Source organism: Gambusia affinis, linkage group LG22 (genome assembly GCF_019740435.1).
Source record: "Gambusia affinis linkage group LG22, SWU_Gaff_1.0, whole genome shotgun sequence".
Classification (NCBI taxonomy): Eukaryota; Metazoa; Chordata; class Actinopteri; order Cyprinodontiformes; family Poeciliidae; genus Gambusia; species Gambusia affinis.
The window spans coordinates 9,294,770-9,320,826 of NC_057889.1; the positions used below are offsets into that span (position 1 = coordinate 9,294,770).

The 26,057-nt window shown below is 39.6% G+C and overlaps 1 protein-coding gene across 1 annotated transcript in view; it reads left to right on the top strand.

Annotated features, from left to right (window-relative positions):
* Positions 1-692: 692 nt before the first annotated feature.
* The window catches only part of foxo3b (forkhead box O3b), a 41,022-nt gene continuing 15,657 nt past the window's right edge, over positions 693-26,057 (top strand). The window contains exons 1-2 of the mRNA XM_044106070.1: positions 693-977; positions 1,230-1,958. Coding sequence (XP_043962005.1) covers positions 1,401-1,958 — 558 coding nt within the window. The 5' untranslated portion in view covers positions 693-977; positions 1,230-1,400. The remainder of the gene's footprint in view (positions 978-1,229; positions 1,959-26,057) is intronic.

Genomic DNA, 26,057 nt, shown 5'->3' on the forward strand with positions numbered 1-26,057 from the left:
TAAATATTAACCAGTCTAATCAACTGCCTTAAGATGTCATCTAAATAAAATTTTTATACTACTTGTATGTAATTTTGTCTCAGAATGATTTCAGAGGGTATTTTTGGAGAACAACAGGTGAACAACCGGCATCATGAAGGCCAGGTTATCAAACTGTATTCCAAGCTTTGAATATCTCACAAAGCACCATTTAGTCTATCATTTGAGAATTGAATAAAGCACAACTACAAATCTACAAAGAATAAATGACAAGCTGGGCAGGAAGATCAGCAATCGGTGAGACAACCAAGTGGCGTATGCTTACTCTGGAGGAGTTGTAGAGACCCACAGTGATGCAATCTCTTTAGAAGTCTATCATTCAAAAATCTGGCAAGAGAAGTAACATAGGAGTGACATATATGTATATATAATCTTTTTTAATTCTAAAAAAAATCTGAGAAGCATTTATTAGTAGAATAAGGCAGTATCAGTGATCATTTCAGAATTACACAGGACCAACCATCACTGTAACTATCTTTAAAAATAGCTTCTTTCTTCTTCTTCTTCGTATTCCGCGGCTGTTATGACTCCGTGTCTGAACATATCTCCAACATGTCAGGACGTATTCCAGCGCTCCACCTGCGCGCTGAGTACTGCTCAGCAGGGCTGTAATGTCTCTTTAAAAGGCCGATCCCCCATGCGCAAGATCCAGGGGGCTGGTCCTTGATCGACTTGCATGCGTGTGTGTGAGTGTCTGTAAAAGTGTGTGTATTCGTGTATGTGTGTAAGGCTGCGTGAGGAGCAAATCGAGATACAGTAGTAACCCAGAGTGAGGTGGCAGTCTTATTCCACATCGACTTGTCCATGCACACATCTTTATCTGAGTCCATATCTGTTCGGAGTGGACGGGAAGCGGTTCGGCATGGCTTCAGAACGTGGCTGTGGACAATCTGGGATCTGATCTGGTCTGTTCTTTGTGTGGAGATTGGCTGCACAAGGTAATTTATGTAAGGTGTTTGAAGGGGGATTGTTATCCAGAATATATTTCTGCACTTCATCGCCTGTAGGTCGATTCAGATATAGCGGCAGTCTTAGAGGTTTTGCAGCAGTGAATCTGTCGGGGATCTGACAACATTTAAACCTTGTTGGTTATTTGTAAGAGGGCATTTATTTGTAGATAAGAATCTTTAGAAGTTTATTGTTTTAAATTTGACCACTAATCTTTGTCTGTTTCTTCATACCTTCAACAGGCGTTCATTTCTGAGTGTATTTCTGCTCTGCTGGGACTTCGCTGGGGTTGAATAGCAACAAAGGACGGGAGCGCGCATTCATGGGACGCGACTTTGACAGCTCTCTGTCTGTTCTCGTATAACTTTATCAGCAGTCAGCAAGGGGCCAGATTGTGTCTGGAGCCGGAGATAATGGCCGAGGCTCCGCTCCCCGACACGCTCCCCGACTTGGACGTGGTCATTGACCCGGACTTTGAGCCACAGAAGCGGCCCCGGTCTTGCACCTGGCCACTGCCGCGACCGGACTCCAGCGCGGAGAAACCGGAGAGTACAGAGGGGGATATCATACCCGAGGAGGAGGATGACGAGGAAGACAGCGCAACCCCCACGACAATCACTGTCAATGGCTCCGCTGCGGCGACGGAGGACCAGAGCAGTAACAGCCCCGTTACCGACGGTGCGTTCCCCTCCCCTGGCCATGACAGCGGAGGCTCCCCGCTCTCCACGCACTCACCGACGGCCACCTCCGGTGCCCTGACTCCGAGCGGTTTGCCTGCAGCGCAGACCCCGAGGAAGGCATCATCCCGCCGCAACGCCTGGGGCAACCTCTCCTACGCCGACCTGATCACCAAAGCCATCGAGAGCTCACCAGAGAAGAGACTGACCCTGTCCCAGATCTATGACTGGATGGTGAGATCCATCCCTTACTTTAAGGACAAAGGCGACAGCAACAGCTCTGCAGGATGGAAGGTAAGAGCCATTCCTGCGCCCACCCGGTACCCCTCCTTCCTCCATCAAAACAAAAACAAAAAGCATGTGGTTTGTTGTGAACCCACTGAAGTGCTGACGCACAAGCAGACAGTCATACGCATCCAATTATGCCATCCCAGTTCAGGTTTTACGAGCGAGTATTTGAAAAGTATGTCACTCATTTGCAACTATCAATTACTTCAGCTAACATTCCTATCAAATCCTCCATATTCTGATATTTGCTCTTTAAGTGCATCCAAATGAGTTATAATGGCACAGAGAACGTTAATTATTTAGTAATTCATTCGAAATTACTATATTATTAAACGACGATAGCCCTACGACAGACTGGCGACCTGTCCAGGGTGTACCCCGCCTATCGCCCGGAACGCAGCTGGAGATAGACACCAGCAACCCTCCCGACCCCATTAGGGACAAGGGTGAATAGAAAATGGATGGATGGATGGATAAGCGACTATATTATAAAGCCTCAATGCCCCGAATTATGTTTTAGGCATTTGTTAACTCTGATGATTATAATTTATAGGAAATTATATAAAAAAAAATGTTTTTCCAGAAAAGCAGATTGCATAAGATGAGTAAAAATTGATGCCATGGCCATTAAATCTGCTATTGGCACTTTTATCAGTGTGGACAGGTGTCAAGACCTGCTGGAAAATGAAATTACCATCACATTACAGGTTGAAGTGACGTATCATTTTCTGATAAACAGATGCACATAATTTGCTTAACATTTCAGTCAAGATTGGTTATAGAAATGTCTCCTTAGCAGTTTTTCCTTCCACTCAACCTTCCACTTATATGTATAGCTGCAGGACTCTGTGTCCCGCCAACTTATTAAGCAATGACCTGTTGTGAGTTAACCTCAATGTGGCAAGTGGCAGTGACTGTCTGATGGACATTTGTCAAGTCAGCAGTGTGACACATGATTGTATAGACCATAGCATGATCATAATATTACATTTCTTTACTCATGTTCCTTTTCATTGGCCAAACATAATATTTATGTTTTCTGAGGAATGTTTTTGGTTTTCATAAGCTGAAGAAGCCAAATAAGTGCTAGAAATATTCACTAAGTGTGAAGTAATAGTTAAATGTTCTGTGGATTTTAGTTTTTATAGTGAATTACTAAAATAAAATCTTTTTTTTGTTCATATTATATATTTTTTAGACAAACCCATACCAATTGTACAAACATTTCTTCATTATATATGTGGCTTGTGTGACAACTCTAGTTTTCTTCACTCTAAAAGCTGCCATATAATATTATGATTTGCACTAACTCTGGTTATACCTCATTATCAAATAAAAAAAATTACAAATCAAGAAGGAAAATTGAGCCAGAACTACATAAAGATTTAAGTTAGCATCATTAATGACCCCAAAATGAAAAATACGTACTTCATAATGCAGATAACTTGCCGAAAATTCAAGAGCCATTTAATAGAATTTGCAAAATGGCTCTTTTAATCCTTCAGACCCCTGCTGTCATTTTATAACAGGGTTGTACAAGGTCTGATTTTGCTTTAAGTGCTACAACTAGAGCGAACAAATGTCATAACCAGTTTGTCTGGAAACACGGTGGCCTATTTTGAGTGTTGCAATCTGGTTTTAAGATGCTCGCAGAATGATACAGTTACATAAGTTTGCTCCCGAACAGCAGCTAATCTATTAATGGTCCAAGAAAGCCGACTGTAAACAAAATGATTTAGCGGGAAAAGCTGCGTGGAAAAAATGTGAACTCTGAAAGCCCCTTTTCTTTATGTGTGGTTCGGCATGGGGATTATTTAACTATTTTTGTTGGAGACACCTTCTGGCTCTCTGTTGTTTGTGTTATAAAAATTAACTTTCCACCACGTATCTGTAAGGACACCAGCTTTGGTCTGTTTCCCGTTTGTTATGTAAACCTTGGCATCAGTGTCTTAGACCAGGTAGGTGACAGCCAAGCTTGCTGATACTAGCATGAGGGAATTACATAACCACAGGTTGGCCTTGGGGGTTAGGTTAAAGGACTTGATCTGGTCAGCAACAACATTTGGACCTGCAAATAAAATTGCAGTACAGTCACAAAAGACCGGAGAGCTGAGATTAACACCCATCAGTAGTCGAAAGTGTCGCCCCATGGTGTTATGGGGGCTCTTCAGCCATATTTTTCAGGGCTTCTCAAGTTTTGGTTATGTGATATGCTCCAGTAAGAAGCAAAGAAGTTTATGGGTGTAGCCCCCACCTCCATGTCAAGGCCGGGTTCACTGTCAACATGCAGGCTTGTTACTCCAGGAATTTGGGGCATGAAGGCCAAGCTGTCAGTGGTGTAGTGTTACTCGTGGCCTGTCTGTAAATCATAGCTGGAGATCGCAGCTTGAGAACGTTTCTTGGATTCTTTTCAGGACAGGCTCTTGCCAACCTAGAGCAAAAATGAAATACATAAAGTAAAGACAGACTTTAACGCTTTAATTTCATTTTTGGTGACTCTGAAGTCTCACCTCTGCGGAGACCCAGGGTTTGAACGCCTACAGTTTCACACAGTCAGGGCGCCTTTGTTGAAGAGATTTCTGAACAAATCCTGGTAATCCCCCTGGGTTCTCTGCTGCAGGATCACAGCCACGTCAGCCTCCTTCATATCAGTCAGTTAGCCATCAGCCCAGACAGAAGTTGGTTAAGATTGCCAGCCATAAGACTTTTATCACCTAACATTGAAATGTTTCAATAGATTTGGTCACTCCCTTGTTGTCACACAACAAAGAACAAAATGTGCAGAGCAAGATGAGCACCACATTGGCGTTAATGTCATAATGAGCTTTTCCAATGACAAGGTTTCCCATTTTTATTCTTGCTGTTGTTCTTGTTTGGGTGATTTGTCTCTCAACAGGTGATGCATGTGTCTTATCCTCATGCAAAACAGTTAAATTTGATTAGACTATATGTCTGATCTGAAAACAGGGCTCCAAAATGATAGGGAAAAATTGGGAATTTCACTTAAATTCAAAGAAGAGGAAAAATAAACTTAGATATAGAAAATATTTGTATTTACAGACTTTATTCCTTGTGATTTAAAAGATCCATCCATCCATCTAATGTGGAACTATCCTTTTGTATTTATTCTAAAAAAAATAGGCAAATTATTGGAATAATGTCAAAATGTCACTAAAGAAAGTCCCTGTAGAGCCACGAGTTTAGATCCGCTCAGCTGTTTTATTAGAGAAGCTGAAGAATCCTTTACAGGCTGCACAATAAACTAACACATAAAACACTGAGTGCTTTCATAAAAAGAGATTAGGTGCACCTGTTTGGATGCTTGTGCAGTGGTTGGTGTATTCGTTCATGTGGGAGCGTGGGATTCCTCCTGACTGCAGCAGACCTCGTGCTTTAGTGTTACTTAATCCTGCTCTAACAGGCTCTCTGTGGCCAACCACTGCAGGCCAAGACCTGGTCATGTCATACTTAAGGTAAACAGTTTTCAACACAAGTGGTACAAACTGTACAGTTCTGTGTGTGTGTGTGTGCACGTGTGTGTGTTTAACCCTGGAATACAGTCAATATGTTCATGCTCAGGCATGCACGTTCTGTTTATAGCTCTTCAGTCTGGTCATGTTCGGTCTTATCACCAAGTTCATAATTGTTAAAGTCTGGCGGGGTCTGAAAATAGTTGAGCTCATAAGAGTTTTTTTCCATTAGATTGCAGATATCGCTAAGAAAAGGTAGTTTTTTTTACTGCAATTGTAAAGAAAAAAAAACAGATAAAAAAAACAATGCACGCTTCACAGTCTGGCCGCCTTCTGCCTATTTCTGAAGGAGTATGACAACAAGATTCAGCAGGAACAGAATATCATCAGATACCATCTTGAAATTGACTTTTCTTTTTTGTTATACAGAAATACTAGCAAAAGGGAAAATTTTGTAAATTTTATTTAACTGAAAGGATCCATTTGTAATCCACAGTGCCATGCATGGTTGGTAGAGAATGGGACTTAAATTTAAGCGCTATGATCAACATGAGATGACCATCTAGTGAGAAAATTCCTTTAGTAGTAAAAAATAAATAAATAAATTCAAAAAAGATTAGCTAGGGGACAGAGAAAAGGGAAAGTGGGGGTTGTCTATATGCATTTGCAGGTGTGCGTGCCGAACGCAATCAGAAACTGGCCCAGATCTGGCCCAGAGCCAAGTTGGAGGAGCTCAACCAAAAAGGCAATAAAAATGTGGAGAGAAAGGAGCCAAAGAGGGGAGGAGGGTAGGTGGTGCATGAAGACTGTAAAAGGAGGAGACTGAAGGAGGGGGATGAGAAGTGAAGGGCAGGGTGGAGGGATTTGGGGTAAATTAACAAGCTCTGCTCCAAATTGGTGTCTTAAAACCTCCCTCTGGCTGTGATTCCCAGTTGTGGAGTTTTTCCGGGGCGATGATTTGTACGAGCCCACCTGCTCCAGCCGGGTTCTGTTCTAGTTCTATTTTAAGTCAAAGGTTTGTTTTTCTGGTTGTGTAGGAGAGAAACTTTGTTCTTGTGAGAGTTACAGGTGGATGTTACTTCTGTACTCCAAAATGACATCGGAACATTACTTTCTAAGTGTTTACTGGGTACATTGCAGCAGTTAAGTTTCTGGAGCTTTTCATTGTAATAAAAGGTTAGTTTGTATCTTAGGACTATGTGATGGGTAATAGTTGACATTGTAAATTTCAGCAGCTGTTCCAAGAGCAACAGTTCTATGAGTTTTAGCTCATAAATAAAAGTCATCTAAAATATGTCCAGTGTGAATGATAGTGATACATACGCACAGCAGAGTTGCATTAATTTTATTTTCCCCTCTTTAATTGAAATGTGTTTTTATTCTTCTAAGAAAGAATGATTGTCAAAGCTTGACAAGAAAAGAAGAAAGAAAAACATAAATATCCTGTATTTTCTTTTTCTCTTTTTGGCATCTCTGCCACCCACATCACCCTCTGCACGATCTGTTCTCCTCACAGACGCTCCTTAATTATTCAGCGCTTTCGGGATGAATTCAGATCACTGTATTAATGTTTAAGAGCTCATTTCTTGGCCAAAGGCGTACCCTCACTCAACCTCGCCGAGTTTGCCTCTCCTTCATTTTCACCACGGCCTTGTTTTTCTCTGTTTCTCTCACGCCATCCCTCATTATTTTCCTGCCAGCTCCTTCATTCGTCTGGATGTAAAACACTGTTGTGGGCTAAAAACAGGCTGTTTGCCTTTGCGCAGCTCTTAAACTTTCTTTTTCTGGGCTCTAATGAAAGAAGATGAATCTCAGGCTTTTCTGACTCATTGTACAGATTGAAGGAGTATCTCTCAAATGCTTATCTTTGCACTATTTTTTGGAGGCTTCCATAATGTTTTGAAATAAATTAAATAGTCTCCAGAATAGTCAAATAGTCTCCTTGCTTCAGTGGTGTGCAGACAGGATTTACTGTATAATGCGTTTCCTGTGGAGGCCTGTGTGCACATGTCTCATCCGTGATAACATCAAAACAGAAACATTTGTGTCAAATTCACTGATTGCATCTTGTACACTCAATGGGGGTTGCTTTTTTTATTTAGAAGTTGCTTTGCGTGCATTAGCTGGAAAAGTGGCAGAGTAGAATTACACAAACATGGGTAAGTCTCTCTTACCTCTGACCTTTAACAAAAAACTTATGCACATTTTACGCATGGTTTTTTTAAATCATATCAATAAGATAAGATAGCATAATTTTGCAAGGTGATCTCTGACGTATTGCTGCAGTTTGATGAATAATCCTGTTTCTGTGGGTTTTCCACAACTTGTTGAATCACCATATTGTTCTTGGTGCTATCAAAGCACCGTCAGCATGTTTGTGCATCATCCGATTACACCCATCTCTTCCAACTGTTGCTGTACGGACGGGTTGTTCCACTCAGATAACTGAGGCAAAGTACACAACTGAAGCTGCAAAAATTTTATCAAGAGGTGAAACCAAATGAAATAGGCTGAAGGAAAAGAGCGTACGGTATATATTTAACATGTTGCGAAAATGAGAGCGGTGGTTTGCCTGTGGCTTAGTGACCGGGATTAGATGTCCTGTTGTTTCCTTGAAAGCATGGCTTGCATTCCTTTCTGCTCTGAGCTTGCTGTGGAGGTGACCCTAAACTTTGACCTTCTTAGAAAAAAAGATAGATAAATGTTTTTTTTTCTTTAACAAAGCCAATAATTTAGGATGAGAAGTAGCTCTAGCTAAATGGAGACCCACGCTGTAGACATATTGCTTTAGACCTTAAGTCTGTGTGACTGTTGTCATAAATTAAAAGAAACCAGTAATTACACGTCTCCTGCAAAGCGAAGTTTGTACAGTTAAGATAGAATGACTGGAAGTAAGTTTTAACCCTTTGAGGTTCCTTCAATTTTTGTTTTGCCATTAAGAATCACTCTCATAAAGTCATCAAGATCACTTTTTCCTCAACATAGAATTTTCATTTAGTGAATAAAGTCTCTTTTTACGTTATTATTTGAGGGCTAGTTACTTTTATTGACAATACCAGATGGGAAATGGGCAGAGAGAGAAGGGGGCAGAGATGCAGCAAAGGTCTCAAATTTGGGAATCAAACCAATGATCCATCTTGAGGAATATACTCTGTATATGGGCAACATGCTCTGCTACTAGACCACACTAAACCCAATATTCTATGTCTGAGTCCCTTTAAAGACTATCTCATAAATAAAACTTTTTTCCAGGTACTCTTTAAGAATGTAATTTGGACCTGCAGACCACACAGTTGTTGAATATCTTTGAATTTTAATCACTTATTAAAGTCTTTGTTTTTATTAGAAAAAAGCAACACATGTTGACATACTTTTAAAAGGATTTTTATCCTCAGGAATAAGAAAAATAAATTCATAAAGCCATTATGGGTGTAGATGGTTTAAAACCTGCAGAAGGGAAACAGATTACTCAGTTTAGTTTGAAATGTTAAAAAGCTCATGAAAGAAGAAGAAATTAGTTTAGAACTTGGCTAAATTGAATGGCATTTCAGCGGTCAGGTTTTTAAATTACATAACATAAAGGGAAAATGCTGAAATTCAATCGGATAGCAACAGAAAGACTGGTTCATGACTTAAAAGAAATGTAGATGAGTCCATATGTATATCTGGGTACCTGTGCAGTCAAGATAAGGCGATGTTTTTAAAAAGTTTTTTTTTTGTCTGATAAGTCGTCGGCCAGGTTGGGGGATAGGCAGCGGTTTGGTCGACAGCTGATAACAGAGTGACCCAGTGAACCCGTCTTGCTTTGCGTACCCACTCACACAGTCCAGCCTGCACATACCTCCCATTCTGGCCCTGCTTCTCAGTTTCCCTGATAACCACATTGCTGAAGTGGGGCCCTGTCGCCTCTGCCTTCTCTTCTCTAGTCATCACCTCCAAAACAAGAGCCAATGCTTAGCTGTGTTTTTATAGGTTGCAGTAAGTTTAGTAGGTCACTTTTAGTTATTAACTGACTTTAAGCTTTTATTTGTCCACTCCTTCAATCAGCCCCCATGAGTCTGTAAAGCATATTCACTGCAACTGTCACATTAAACATTTATTTGACTATGATTAAAGATTTCTGTCTGAAGAGAAATGGTAGTTAAAATAATGTGTTGCTCAGATGAAAAAGGAAATCACTCTCATGACCTCTTTTGATGATGCTCTCACATTTACATCTAACATTAGTTGCTTTCTGTGCTGTGCTCGTCCCCCTCCCCCACTTCCAGCCTCCAGCTCCCTCTCAGTGCACTCATGCCCTCTCCTTCTCATTCAGAGTAGGTCCAGATTCATGACTCCAGATTAAAACCAGATTACATTAGATTAATCGTTTTGGAAGCAGCAGTTGCAGCTAAACTGAGCTAAATCCATCTTTGCGTGTGCACATGTGTGTTTAAAAAAGTAAAAGGAATCATGTTACCAATATGTGACTTCTATATGGGAGACTATGAGAGGTGATGTGTTGTACATATACTCATAATGGTGACGTTATTGGCATATATTTTCATAACCACACAGAAATAGAACAGGTACTTCCCGATCTGAGGCTTATTTCAATAAACAAATCTCTTATAGATTACAACTTTTTTGTGGTGTGTTGTGTGTCTGTGTGAAAAATGTTACTATAAAGTGCCTTTTACAAAAGTTACAGTAAAAAAAGAAAGAAAGAAAAGAAAAAAGTCCCACTAATTGCTGGACTATCTAGTCTGCAGTCTGCTGTTTGATAGCAATCCATCAATAAGCTGATTTAAAACAGCTACTTCAATAACCTGATAAGGATGACGCGTGGTGCTTCTTTAGTTTCCATACAATGAAATTATGCTTTCAACCATAAATATTTCCAAACAGCAGAATTAGTTCTTCCAGGAAGCAAGTGAAATGCATATTAGCCCCATATTAGCCTTCACAACTGACCAGTAGTTCCCAAAAACAAGAAGAGGTTTTGGGAATGCTACCTGTTCCCAAAAACAGGTAAAGTGCACAAGAGTGTTTGAATTTGACCATGACAGCAACTTCAAAAAACTTGAAGAAAGTTTGGCTCTTTGAAAGAAAACACATTTAAAGAAACATTGGCAGAGAACAGTATATAGTTTCAAAAGAGCAAAGAAAACAAGCAGTGTGATCATTTTTAGTGTTATTACATTAACGAATCAAACTAAATTATTTTGTGTTGCTCATTTATTTCCGCCTCATTATATTACTTTCCTTGTTACTTTCCTTCGTATTTTTTGTAAGGATTAGTTAAAATGAATATTCATACATTTTCATCCACTTTGGATGTTTCGTAAATTCAAATCTGAGAGTGGAAACTCTCCAACCACAGAAACGGCACTCCCAGATTTGCTAGGCAAAGACAGAGAGCCATCAAAAAGTCCTCCCGCCTGCCACCTGTTCAGCTCTCGGCGTTTCTGAGTGGACACACAGGATTCTCTTGTCTCTGTGAAATCCTATAGGTCAGAGTCACACATGCGAAGTGCGTTGGTGTCGGGTCTGAATTTGCACAGCTTCAAATTCAGATGTGTTGCCGTCCTCACTCACACTCTTGGGCTCCAGTGTCCCATGTCGTCCATGCATCATTAAAATATGAGAATTCTGTGTTTGGTTTGTTTCTGGGCTTCAGATAATAGTTCCCATTATGTTTGCCAACAGCGATTAGTCTCAGCATGGTTATATGCGCTTGAGCTTAAGACAAAAGTAAAGCCTTGTAGTCCAACTACCATCAACCTACCAGGACTAATCCCTCTCTTCATGAAGTCCCAGCGTAAGCCCATGACTACAGAGGTTTTTGTTTGTGTGTGTGTTTGTTTGTGAAGAGGCAAGTCACTGTGGGATGAAGGCAAACCATTGTTCGGCTGCTGGAGGGAAAAAAAAAGAGGTTGTGTGCTCATGTGGTGATTGCATCTGAATCTGTTAAAACATTTTTGCACCTACACCGAAAGGAAAAAGTTTATGTTGTTTGTTTTGTGTAGTTTATAGTTTTATGAGCATGAAACGCCTTTTTTTGTCAACGCCTGGTTGCGTGTGAGGTTGACTGTGAGGGTAGAGGGAAACACATGCAATGGATAGAATTTCAATTAGAGTTCCCCCCCACCTTCCAAGACACTCTCTAAAAGCTTCAGTCCATCTGTTTTGAGGCACTGCAAGTTAAAAATGGTGGTTGGTTTAGTCATGGTTATTTTCATATGGTTTCCTGCAGTTTCCATGTTTCACGTCTGATTTCTCTGAATTTATTGGGTAGATTATTTGTTTTATCGTCCCGTGCTCAGTCCCCAGTCAAACATGGATGTTTTATGTTTCCAGAAAACCTCAAACACTAACAATTGCAGTGTTTTGTGCAGTCTCTCAAAATTCATAGCCTTCTGTTCTTTATCAGAGCAAACAACAGCACATATGGAGATTGGAGGGTGGTTGGTGGAATAAATCTGCACACAGTTATACAGTGCCTTGCAAAACTCTACAAAACACTGCAACCACAAACTTAAATGTATTTAATTTGGTATTTGATGCAGTAGATCAACATGAAGTAAAACAAATTGAAAACCATGTGTTATGGGTTTTTTCCACTTCATAATTATGCCCTGCTTTGTGTTGGTTTATCACATAATCTCCCAATGAGGTGCATTATAGTTTATGATTTAATCATGGTTTAAACAAAGAGCATTACATTTTAAGAAGTATGAGGACTGCACTATTTTCTACTTTTAGATTTTGGCTGGCGCTTTAACCAGTTAGTTGCATCCCTTTCTTCTGCTGTAGTTTATTTGCATATTTGTTGAGAATTAGTTCCAGCCTCCGTTTATCTTGAGCACTTCCAGTAACTCTACCAGCTGCATTTTAATGAACAGCAACTGACATTCACATCACGGATTTAGCTTCAAAAGGTAAACACTGTTGCACCCATGTGACCATGCTTTGTTTTTTTAATGACACACAAGGAGGACAAAAAAAAAACTTTTAACGTTTTGATGTGGAAAGTTGGTACAGGGGCTAAATTACATTAAATACTTGAGACTGACTTTACAAAACTAGGAAGTAAAGCCTCAGAAGCCTTGGAGTTGGTATTTATGCATGTGTGTGCAGCCAAAAGCCAAATCAAAATGATGTCTGGCAAAGGTTACTGCAGAATTCCTTTGCTTTTTTTCTGAAATGACAAGTCACTGTGACTCTGAGAAGCCTTCTTTCATCCTTTGTTATCATTTATGAGACCTAGGTAAACTTTTGTGTTTGTACACCTGGATTTTAATAGGGAAAGTGGACAGGGTACCGGTTTGATAAGGCATAGAAGACACACACAACTTGCCTGTTAGAGATGTGGGTTGATCTAATAAAAAGGCACCTACGTGCTGATGGTGCACAAACCCAACATGGCTGTTGGCCAAGTCATCTTTGACTGGCTTCATTTGTTTGGGAAATGGGTGAGAAGCTTAAGGGCTGACTGAATAATCTTGCAAAGGAATAAAAACACTTAAAAGGCTCACCTTCAGCCTTAAAAGTGAAATTTGCAGAGTCAGTGAAATGGGATGCGGGAGTTGTGGGTAGAGCTATATCTACATTTAGCTGACAGTGGGAAAGATCAGAACTTAGCAAATGGGCCGAGAAGCAAAGGTTTATGTGGGATCTTTGTGACTGACCTAATTGCAGTGAACCTCTTCCATCTTAAAGGTTCTGCTCAGCTGAAATAGTGTTGCGTTTGATGCAGAACACCTCAGACATTGATGGTACAATGAAGATTTAAGGCGTAATTACATGTGGAAACAAGGCCTGGCAGCTCACTGAGCTTTACCAAGGCCATTGTCCTTGAGTTGTTTGAAAGCTTGAGTTGGGTCATAAACCTGATCATAAATGAGATAATGTAATGTACACCTTGTACTTTCAATGCAGATGTCCGTGATGGTTCATTTGGCAGAAATTTACCTCATGAACATAAACCTGCACACATGCAGATTCTAAATGTGGTTGAACTAAATAATACTCACAACTCCTGCTTGTGTTTGTATTTATGCCCATACCTCTGGATTCCTACATTTTTTCAGATGAGCAACATCTGTAGGAACTTTATTATGTTTAAGAACATCAAGAGTTGGGATGGACTGGTAGGAGACTAAAACATGATAACTACCTTTGTTTTGGCCAAAATATTGAAAAATGTCATCAGTTTTGAAACTAACATTTTTAAAACCTTACACACCTTATGCCTACTCAGAATGTTATACTCTTGTGATGCTCTTTTTTTTCTCTCACCATATGATTTTGGTATCTAGGCAGGAATAATATTCAGGCCTACAAGTTTCATTGCTTATGGGGGCGTGAAATTGCTCCAAAGCCCCAAGCAACAACATACACTGCTCTCTACTCAAACTCATTGCTTTCTCTCTGTTTAACAAAGATCCTCCATTCCCGCAGCACAATAATGGAGGTATTTTCTAGGCAACATTTGCTGTCCTTACCTTTTGCCGATGTATCGCTAAGGCCTTGAGTTAGCAAGAAAAGAAAGGAACATTAATGAGAAATAGCATTAATGTACACATACACATACAAACACATAAAACCCCATTGCAGGCAGCACCCATTCTGTTAGAAATTCACCGCTGCACTTTTCTAATTTCCATGTTCTGCCCCAAGCTGGTGAATGTGTAGGAGGCCTCATAAAGTGGGCTTTGTGCTCCATCTGAGTACACAACCACGTAAGTGTGTACTACTGTACGACGAGCAAACCGGCTGGGGGAATGTGGAGGAAAGCCTCGGCTGGGCTTTCACACACACATTTTTTCTTTTTGTCGAAGGCTTCCAGCCACCATGATGAGTTACACCAAAGAGAGCAAAAGTCGTGAAGAAGAAACTGGGCCTCTTGCCTTCTGCGTTACTCCTCCTCCATCTCCCTCTTCTTGTTCTTTCATTCTTCTGGGGGATGGGTATGTACAGTGTTGGAGCTCGTGATCTGGCTCAAGTCGAGGAAGTTAAGCTGTATGCGCAGACCCACCCTTTGAGACTGTTACTATCTGAGGGATGGTACACAGTTTGGCAATGATCTAGATCTCTCATTTGGTTTTATTTGAAGGTTGTAGTGTTTTTCACTTTTTCAAATTTGTTGCTATAAAAACAAGATACAACTAAACCTACTTTTGTTGGTCTCCTTCAATTCTTATAGTAAATAGTTTTGTCGATATGCACCAAGGCAGCTGTCATGAACCTCATGAGTAAACTTTGCTCTTCTTCCTGAGTGTGGAGGACCAGTCTGACTTGAAATCGCAGCTAGAGAATAACGACAGAATAACGACAGCTGGAATGTGTCAATCCCACATTCACCTCTTATTTGTCATCTTCATCTGTCTAAGACAAATAACATGTTTTGCAGGAAGATGACAAAGAAGAGCGAATAAATTCAAGAATGCTTCAACCTTTCCACATTAAAGAGATATCTCTTTAAATAGTTATAGGCATGCAATATGTTACCATCACTATATAACTTTTATATTATCATTTACTAGAATTCCAGCTTTGTGGGTCCCATGTTACAGCAGGTCCGAGAGGGGCTGAAACTAAGGTAGACTTTTATCTCCTTAAAAAAAGTTTATTTTCAGGAGCATCAAGTATTTACATAATTTATTTTTAGTGATTTAAAAATTTACTTTTTCTTCATCTTTAACATTGTGTAGTTATTTGCAAAAGGGATTAAATATTGTTTATACAGGAAGGAAGGTTGGAAGTGTTGCATCTCAAATTACCTTCCTTCATGAAACACTTACTGAAAATAAAAAATATTCGGAGTAGTAGAAAAGACACTGCAAAATCAAACAGCTATAATATTTAACTTTTTCCACTTTGCATCAGACAGTAACTCTGACTGCTTTACATGTTCCCTTCTCAGAATGTATTTCACACAGAAAGATCATTGACGGTGCACCACCTCACCACCTCCTGCTTTCATTTCCTATGTAAATATTCACTGGAGTGTGTGTAAATCACCCCCAAAGGCAACAACGATTTCAAAGTTCAGAAAATAAAGTTTGCCCATGACACTTTGATGCTTTTAATATTGGAGTTATTTAAAGGCTATTTCAGTCAGTTTGCTTTCGTCGTCCATGTCTTTTTATTGGGGTTTTACATAAGCAGAAGTCTATTTTGGCCTCAGCCTCTCTTGAACGAGTGGTTAACATTGACCTCTACGAACAATTAATCTGGATTTGCACTTGGCACTATCTTTTTGCGCTTGATTATCAAAAATGATTGGTTTTACTTAAGTTACAAGTGATATCTTTCAAGTCTAAAATGTTCTCTGAAAATTCAACACCTTTGTGAAAATATTCTAATTATAATTCAGTAACTTTTCCTCTAAAACGTTGTAAGAAAACATTAACGGGATGAAGGAACATAAATTAAATCTGACAGAAGGTATGAAACTAATAATATAATATTCTCATTATATCACCAGTGCACAGCAGACCTTTCTCTCCATATGCAGCAATCAGACAGTACAAATCATCTAATTTCATAGTATTTTACAAGTGTCCTGTGGAGATTTTGTTTTATTTAAAATTTTTTGGGAAAATACATTGGTCAGAAATCCATTTTTATCTGGCCGCTTGAGTAGAATGTGGATAAATATTTGCTAACTGGCTTCACTGTCCAGTTTAAAAAGGAACAATGGCAAGAAACTATTTCCAAAGTGTTTTCTTCATTTCTGGGAGCTTCATCTCTGGAATATGGGTTAGTGTGCCGCATAGTGCCTTGCTGCGTCTTCCTACTTTCCCTTTCTTTTTTTCTACTTAGCTTTTCTGAGCTTTTTTTATTTTCCTGCTCATGGCACAGTTTTTCTTTTTTATTTCTGCTGCTGCAGCAAAACAATGCCACACAAACTACAATACCATGTAGAAGAAGAATAGAAATATTAATGGATTATCTAGTGTATGTTGCAGAACCATAAATGCTTACATAAGCTCTTTTTAGTGCCTGGTGTCAGTTGGCTGCAGGTTGAACTTTCCATTTCGCTTGTTGCCATGGATGCCCTCATCCTCCCTGTGGTGGTATCAAGCATTTAAAGTGTGTGTGCGTACCTTAGTTATTGCTGTACTTCTGCAGACCGCGTTTAGATATGTTCAGTGTGTCGACTGACTTTTATAGCATTAGATATCAACAGTAAATCTAGCACAGAGTATTCACAGATGTGCCTTTTTGCCAACATTTAGGGGAAGCTTAGAGAAAAGCTCTAATGCAGCTGAAATAATGTCATTAAGAGAGTTTGCCAATAATCTAATTGTAAGGTGAATAACTGCTGGAAAACTGGAAGTGAAGGTTCATAGATGAATAGTGTCTAACCCTTAGATTTTGCTAAATTGATTCTGTTTAGAAGGTCATTTTAGGGATTTGGTCTCAGGGGTGGATTGTTGCAAAGACAAATTTGGATCTTTAATCCTATCTTTAGCATTAAGCAGTATTAGCATTTATCTTTCCAAGTTGCAACACCACAAGATAGAGGGCTAGCTGGTTTTTTTTTTTGCTCAGCCTCATCGTCTCTTCCTCCATCTCTTTCTTTTGCTCATTTTCAGTCTCTCATCTGTTACGCTTATCCTTCCTCTTTCTGTCTCCTCGCTTGCTCTCTCTGCTGCTGTATGATCACTGAAAACTGTATGGAGACAGTAAGAGACCTCATAGAAGAGCGGCTGACGCCATTGGCTGGCTCGCACTCCACCCTCACTCACGATTGGCCGTAGGCCTCGACATAGGACTCAATCAGCTGGATGGAAGTGTATGTAGGTCAGTGTGTAGCGATGTGAGCTGTCTTTCTCGCTCCGTTCCCCTCCTCCACTGACTTGGTTTTGGCAAACCGGCTGTTGTGTTAATTGGCCACGTTCCAAATTTCAAATCCAGACTTGAGGGCAGAAACGAGAGGCAGAGGGAGCTCAAAAACGAGAAGCGGGGAAGCTGAAGAAGCGACGAAAAGGAAGAGGGCATCGAAGGGGGAAGAGGATGGGTAAATGATTTGTGCGCCCTGTTGCACTCAGCATTGCAGTACTACAGTGCGTTTGTAAAACATAAACACTTGTGAGGCAGTTAGAGATAAACTATCTGCTAAATATGGATGAACACATTAAAATTATTTGGTTTAAATAATGCAAGAATTGGAATAAAAGGAAACAATAAGCAACTGGGAGCATAACTGATAAAAAGCATAGTGTCATAGTGCAGATGTATTCATACCTCATGTATCATCTTACAACCATAAACTGAAAGCGTTTTATTTGATTTTATATAATAAACAAACACAAAGTATTGTATGATTGTGACATCAAAGAAAAAGCATACATTTGTTTTAAACTCTTACAAAGATTCAGCCTCTGAGTCAATACTTTCCAGAATTATGTTCCCCTGCAATTACAGCAAAGCGTCTTTAGGCGTATGCTGCTAGGTTTGCATTATATATAGAATGAAACTTTTTGCATTTCAGTCAGTCCAAGACAGCTTAAACTCAGTCAGATGGGTCTGATTTGTACAACCCCCACAGCAGCTCTGGTTTTTAGAGGTCATACTTTTGCTGCAATGTGAAATGTGTAGCTCCAGCTATCTTCAAAAAAAGTTTAAACATAATTTCTTATGGCATTCTTCTTACCACTTTCCCATGGCTTCCATAAAACTACAATACTGGTGTGCATTGTTAATAGTTGGCTAATAAAACCTAAATAAAATGATTTGAATGTTGTGGTTTAATACGTCAAAGTATCAGGTATACCTTAAAGACTACAACAGAATTTCTTCTGTTTTATTATGTTGGTGTATCAAAATACCCATCTTTTGTTAAGCTTCACTGTCTGGCAGACCACTTTGGATCCGAGATGTTTAGTGATCTCATCTGTCATGTTGTGACTGCATGGCACAGCAAAGCCATTCATATGCATGGCAGTCCTACCACAGCTGCCTCACATGTCCTATTTGAGCTTTTAAAGTGAGTGCATTGCCCAAGGAGAAGACAACCCGGCGTTTCGGTGAATAATTCACGCTAACCCAGATTCTTCCACAGTGTTTACTCTACCCCCAAGTACTCCCACAGACACCCAGCAATACATACACTTGTGCACCCACCATAAGTGGTGCTCCCTAGGCGTTGCCCACAGCAGACTAACCCAGACAAGCAGACTGTGAAAAGTAGACAAAATAAAGTCTACACTTCACTTTACTACTCCCTCTGCACCCAAGTCTGTCTGCATATTTCACATTAAAAGTGCCTTGCAGCAGTGTGTGTTCTCTGCAGCCCTCCCTCCTTTTGACTGCCTGTCTCTATCTAACCCATCTCACCCCTTTTCTAAATTAAATAATTTTTTTAGGAACCCACTGTAGAGTACGCCAGAACCCGCTGCAGTTTGAACGCAGCTCAACCCACATCTTGTAAATCTTGTCTGGACATTTGTGTCTTCTTCTCACTCTGCCCTGGCTTTGAACTTATTATACTAGATGCAAGCTACTCAAACTCATCCGCACACACACAGAGATGGGGAATGACTGACTTTAGCCTGACTTTACCTCTCTTACTCATTGAGACGCTGACCCACTTAGAGCACAGTGGCACAACAGACGGGATTTTCAGTCTATGGCATTCTGGGAAAATATAAGCTACAAACAACTGATTCTGCGTACGCATAAACATATGGACTTGCTCACTCAGGAAGTATTAATGCAGATGTTGGAACGCAGTTTGCTTTGACGGCATCAAATAATCGGTAAGTTTGTTCAGTGATGACAAAAAATGTCCTATTTACCAAATTTTCAGGCATTTTCCTGACGCTATTGATAATACCACAAAGTTACATACAATTCTTTTTGACTAAGTGCATTCCTGCACAAAGATCTATTCATCCTGTCCTGTGCTTATCTAAGATAGGGTCGAGAATGAGGAAGGAAACACAGATATTATTTTCTCAAGTAACAATCCAACCCTCATATGCAAATTTAAGGCCAGAAAAGAAATGCTCTACTGCATGCTGAAAATCAAGGCTGGGAGACATCAATAAAAGCATATCATCTGCACAAAGACAAATATGAGACACTGAGTTTCTCATGTCAAATATCAGTCTCTCCACAAAGATAGAAAAGATTAATTACACCCTCATTATTATATATTCAGTAGGTTTTATAAACCCCTGACAATCCTAGCTTATGTTAGCTTTCTTTGGCTAATGTCAGTTATAGGAAACAGAGAAAACTTTCATGACACCCAGTAATCCAGTATTGGTCTAGTAATACATTGATTCAGGTACTTTTGAAAAATGCATTTGGCAATTCAACCATCGAATTGGTTAGCCTAACATACCTTAGCATAGTCAACTTGTCTTACCATTAAATATTGTTGATTTATTAAAAATGTTGCAGATTTTCAAATGGCTGTGGGAAATGTTTTTGTTGTTTCTCCCTTCTTTGACACATATTTGGACATTCTGGTCTGTATTTGCAAAAAAAAAAAAAAAAAGAAGTCCCAAAGATTTTGTCTGTGCTTTTGCATTATTACATGCCTTTTTCACGGGCTCCTTAAAACCAGATTGTAGACACCAGTAAATTCACACTACTTAAGCACATAATAAAGTATATTTAGTGTAACGGTGCCTTAATATGATAGAACGGTAGAAATTACTCAAGACTTTTTAGCAGGGAACAAGACACACACATTAAAACCTGCTAACTGCTTTGAGTTGGAAAGAGCCACCTCAGCTCTTTTTCTCATCCTATGACTAAGCAGGACAGCAAAAGCCAACACTTCCCTTTTTATTTTGCTTATTTTGGTCAGTTTGACAACATGTGCCACACCATAAGTGGTGGCATGTGAGGAGGTCAGTATGTTAGTTAAACAGGGTAAAAGTCGTAACTTTGATGTTGTTGAAATGTTTTTTCAAAGTTTCAAATGTTTTGAGAAATTTACTATTGTCCTTATTTTCTTGCATTTCCTTATTTTGCTATGTCTATTAATTTTTTCTGACCCTTTGTGGATTTGTTGCATGACCAGGATTCAGCAGAAACTGTCAAAGCTTTATCAGTCTGTGTTAAAGGCCTGTTTAGTACTTTTTTTTGGTTACGGTTTAACACACAATGTGATATGTGGGTTTCTTTTTACCAGCACGTGGAGGGTGTGGTGTTGATCCACTCAGATAGGCCTATACAGCTCAAATCCAGTCATCACATATTTTTTTCTGTTGTTTCTCTTTTTCTTCAATTTTTTTTCTGTGTATTCCACAAGGATTTCTCTCATGAGTTCCAAAGGACTATCAGACACACCCTTTTCAAAAGCACTCAGCCCTGTCAACCTGTGGAGCGTACATGTTCTTGTTTGTGTGAAAGCGAACATTTGAGTACTTTCTACCTTTTCTGTCTCCACTGAGAAAGGAACGTGTAGGAGGAATAATATAAAGAGATGGAAGGAGAAGAGTTGGGAGGAGGAGGGGTAGATTGCTGCTCAACAGTACAAACTGGGAGAAGAACCCAGAGAGTAGCATTCTGGCTTGCAGCCAGCTGGTGCCACCATGCAGCTTTTGTGTCGAGGTTTGACTTCGAAAGGACCTTTCAGGGAGAGGAGAAACAGAAGTAGGAGATGACAGAAATATTCAGAAACTGGGTATGCTGGAGTCTTCAAAGGAGAAGAGACATGACGAACCTAAAGAGGGGATATGCTGAGGGACTGAGAAACTAATTAAATGGGAACGATGAGGGTATAAATTAAAGTTTATCACTCTCTCGTCTTTCTTTGACATTTTAACCTCAAACTTTATGTGGATTTTGTGATGTCATGGCATCAAAAAACTGTGCATAGTTTTGGACGGCAAAAGTGATACAAGTTTTAGGTCGGGCATTATTGTAAATGTATAACTTATCTTTAAATTTGGAAACAATACCACTCTTCCACCACTGAAAAGCTTGGTTCAGCTCTGCTCTTGTACCTGTCAACTAGGAGCTCCAGGTTTATGAGTTGTAATGATTGTAGAAAACCTAAATGTAACTCAGCATTTGCATACTCTTTAAAAGGCATTAAAGAATGGAGCAAACTCCCAGTAAGTCGTAAACTTTCTGCTGATCCAAAGGAGTTTTCTTGTAGTGTCAGGAAACTGCTATTAGAAAACCGGCAGGATCAGCACTGAAAATTTAAACTGTAATTATGGCATTTAGTACTGTTTTTATTGTGGTAATTTTATAGGACTCAGAAGAGTGATTGTAAACAGGGTATGTGTGAACACTGATTGTGTGTTGTTTGATTTTAGACTGTAGAAAAGTAATGTCTGAAGTGTTTTGGCTGATGCAGCCCACCATATCTTCTCTTCTCTCTACACATAGAAGAAAATGTCATCCATGGAAAAAAGATTTCCTGAAACATCCTCCAATAAGTATGAAAAATCTAAGCTAAGTGCAAAGTTTGGGACAGAAAAAAATCAGAACGTTTTTATGATTTGGAGGGACATTTTTAGTACATTTAGACGCATTAGAACACATGATGCCCAAAAACACTGAATCCTGGACGAAAACCTGTTAAAGTCATTAAATGACTCAAAATTAGATGAAGGTTTGTTTTGGTCACAATAAACACGTTGAAGTTTGAGATTTTAACATACTAAAAAGACATTAATAAGCCTTTTCAAACAACCCTGTTCACCTCCCTTTTTGTGTCATTTTGGACGTGACCAAAGCATGGCAGCGGATGTGAGAATTTCCAGCCTGATCTTTGAGCCACGCTAAGTATGTTAGTGTGTGTATTGTCATATATGAAGCGTAGAGTTTAAGCTGTGAAGGCCTCAGAGACCCAGGACAAAGAGATGGATGAAGGGCCTCTGGTGAACCCGTTGAACCCTCTCTGCTTTGGGGTAACTGGGTGCAAAGATGCCAATGTTTGCCCTCCCCCCAGTAACCCGTCCATAGGAGTGGAATATTAAAGTTCATGTCCCTCAAAATGAATACTGAGACTTATAACAATATAACAATATACAGTATGCTCAGACTGTGCTAATGAAATTCCTCCAGAGTGACCATAGTAATGACGTTCACATCAAAGAGTGTGGAAGTTAGATGAAGCCAGGCGTTGTAAAAATACCAATACTGTCCAGAGTTTGAAGATAAATTATGAGTTTAATTCTCTTCATGAAAGCAACAACATACTTGGTGGTAATGATTTACAGGGTTTACATTCCTCAAAGAATGGAATAGTACAGGAAATATGGTTATCACTGCTTGGGCCTTTTGCTTAAAATAACGTATTTTCATCCTTCTTAGCATGTTACTAATCTACCGTAGACATTTAAGTTCTAAGCCAGACAAATTGCATAAAAGTGTAGATTTTATCTTAAATACTAAAAACACTTGAACGGCTTAAGATTAAAGAAAATGGGTCAAGACGGGGATAAAAACCATCACAAAAAATTCTGGTATGTACTGCTCAGCACACTGTGCAGCAGCTGTGGGTTACAGTCTCTGTTTAGAGTTCATGTCTTGTTTCAGCAAACCACAAGCACAGATAACAGCGGGAGTTTAGTATCAGTCAATTCAACTGATTTATTACTTCACAATTTGTTTGTTTGTTTGTTTTTTTAAATCCTTGTATGTCTTAATTAATGCAAACGACCTCTCAGAAATAACTATCAATTACTATTAGGAAATTGAAACAGAAACTTTGAGAGTAGGCCTTGATCACAGAAATATCCAGGCTTATCTTCTCTTTTCAAGGAGTGAGTAGGATATGCAGATTTGAGCTGACGGAGCAGCATCGGGTTTGGCATCATCATCTCCTCCAGAAGTGATTAATGAGCTTAACAGAAGCATGCTTCTCTCACATAAATAGATGTGGGTAAACCTAATGTTTGCTTGTCACGTACACACACGTCCAAACCTGCACAATGCACACACAGTATGTATCCAGCTTTAATTGTGTTGGACACACTCATACACGAACTTAAACAATCCAGCAAAGTGGGTCATGGGGTCATGGAACAAAAGCTGGGCTTCCAGACACCAGGATTTCAAAGGGACCCTTTGACATTGGGTTTAGAGGAAGTGAGGAAATCATAAGAGACGGAGGGGAGGGGGGGCGGGGGGGGCTGTAAGGTGGAGTGTTGTCATTTGAAAAAGAGAAACAGCTTTTTTTTTATCACAATAATTTTTATGGTGAAGTCTTTTTTGTGTGTGTGTTTGGAGAGTTTGCACGTTCACCTTGCATGTTTAAAGGTTGCATTTGCAGAGATGGTCACATACAGGGCAAAAACTAGAGAAGAACATATAAAGCTGAGGCAAGCTACTGCTTTCCTTCCTCTGGTCTTGAAACAGGAAGTCACGTGTTTCCTCATGAGGGTTCAGCCTTTAGGGGCTTAAGAGAAGTTCCCTGTTGCTGGTGGGACTCTTTACATGTGCTTTTAGAGTGTTTGCAAAGGTTAGAATCTCCCCTTTGTCCTAAAACACACATGGAAGGCTTACTCAAAACAAAGGACAACGTGCATGAGCAAAAGCATGTCAAAGACCTTCAGTGTGTTTGTGCTTCCATTTCTCCAGCTGCTCAGCTGGTGTGTAGGCAGGCAGACAGAGAGCAGGCAGTCCTGCAAGTGCTGACATCAGCAAAGGAGGAGAGACAAAAAAAGAGCACGTAAAGGAAAAATGCACATGCACTCAGATAGAAATACTTTCTAGTGCTGGGATGATGAGTAGATTAGTTTGACTAACACTCCTCTTATAAGTTCCTTCAGTCTCACAGTAAATTTACTCACTCTATGAATCTCTATTTCTACATTACCTGAATGGTAAAGGAAATTTTAAGAAGAGGGCGTTCAAATTTTCATAGCTGATAATGTTGATGTATTGTGAGATTTCCAAATTAATATTTTTTCTCACTCTAGCCACTTAATATTTTCTATTTCCTTTCTATTGTCCTCAGTTTTGGCAAATTATTATTTGATCTCGCTTCATTCCGTCACGCTGCACAAGGTTGAGATGAATATAGAGAAGAAATTTATTTTTAGGACAGTTAAGTCAATTTAAAACAGATTTAAGGCTGGAGTCACAGTTCACATCACAGCAAAATAACAGGCCTAAGTTCACAGCAAGAGCTATAATGAAATAGCTTAGATCAAACCTTCATTTTTAAGACTTCTTGGTTAAAATCTGGGCATCAATTGAGAATTGAGAATTTGTGGCAAGACATGAATGAAACTGACCTATAGATTTTAGATTTTAGAGTACGTGTAAAAAAATCCAATGAGCCTTAATACTTATGCAAGATGTACCTTCAGTAACTTTTATAGCAACAACTTGTTATTTTATAAGAATCTTAATCTCAAGAAACCACTGCGTAAATGGTCTTTTTAACAGTTCTAAAAGCATCTGCAACCTGTAAAACTTATGTAGAGATGGCGTGTGAGCTGGTGTGTGCACTGTATCTGTTTTTAGCATCATGAGCATCACGAGCCCCCTGAATAGTAGTGGTGCCTCAACATTAATTTGCACCAGATGTGAAAGTCCACTATTGCACCAGAACTCGACACGCATGCAAGCAGAAATTGGCATGTGACCAGATCCGAGAGACTGGAGTTACTCCTTTAGTTGGTTAACATGTTGACGAACATGTTAACCAACTATGCAACTATGCAATTACATGCATAATCTATCCCCAGGAGATTTCAGCTCACCTTCAGAGGACTGAATTGAAAGTTTTAGAGGTTATTAAACTGCATACGTCAACAGAAAGGAAGCCACCCACACTAAGTCCCATAGGCATGGCTGCAGTCGAGCCCTGAGCTATCATGAGCGGAGTGTGTTGTGGAAACACTGGTTCAAAGACGCAGCAGATGTCAGTGTCAAACACACCCGCTCACACAAACTGGAGCGAGGGTCAGAGACTTGGAAAAAGCAAGAATCTCCTGAAATTTTGATCCCAAAAAGAATCCAGTTCATGTCATCCTCATGGTCAGTGCACATTCACCAAAACGGCTTCATTACAAGAAACACTCGTTGCTTTGGGATAGCACAGGACATCCCTGCTAGGTTTTATCAGTCCCAGTTCCAGGACACCGTGTCCTCAGGCTACGGAGCAACTGAGCCTGCCAAGAACATAGACAGACACACATAAACACACACACACAAGCACGCAAGCAACAGAAAGCACTCAGTAAAGACAAAAGCGACTTCTCCACCAAGAGGGAAAAGCAGCTTGGCAAGGGATTCGAAAAGCAGCATGCTGCAAGAATCCTCTCATTTTTGTGAATTTAAAGAGTTGGAGCAGCACCACACCCAAACATTGTCCATTCAAATAAACTTGGTTTGTCGGACCATCTGCCACAGAGTATTAAAAATTCAAAGAAGCTAACTTAGAAACAGATTCTGAGAACCAAGATAAAACTTATGTTATGATACACTGTATGTCGTAAATTTCATAAAAATGTGGGGTAGCTCTATTTTACAGCATAAATACTGTTCACAAAGCGACTGCAATAAAAACTTAAGAAGTTAGCATATTCTATGACTAAAATGTGGTTTTATGAGGTTTTTTGAGTCAGCGGGTGACTTTATTTTTCAGTTATACCATCAGTTTTAATGGAAATTAGATTAACCTTCAATGATATTTGAATCATATTATGGAAGACAAGCT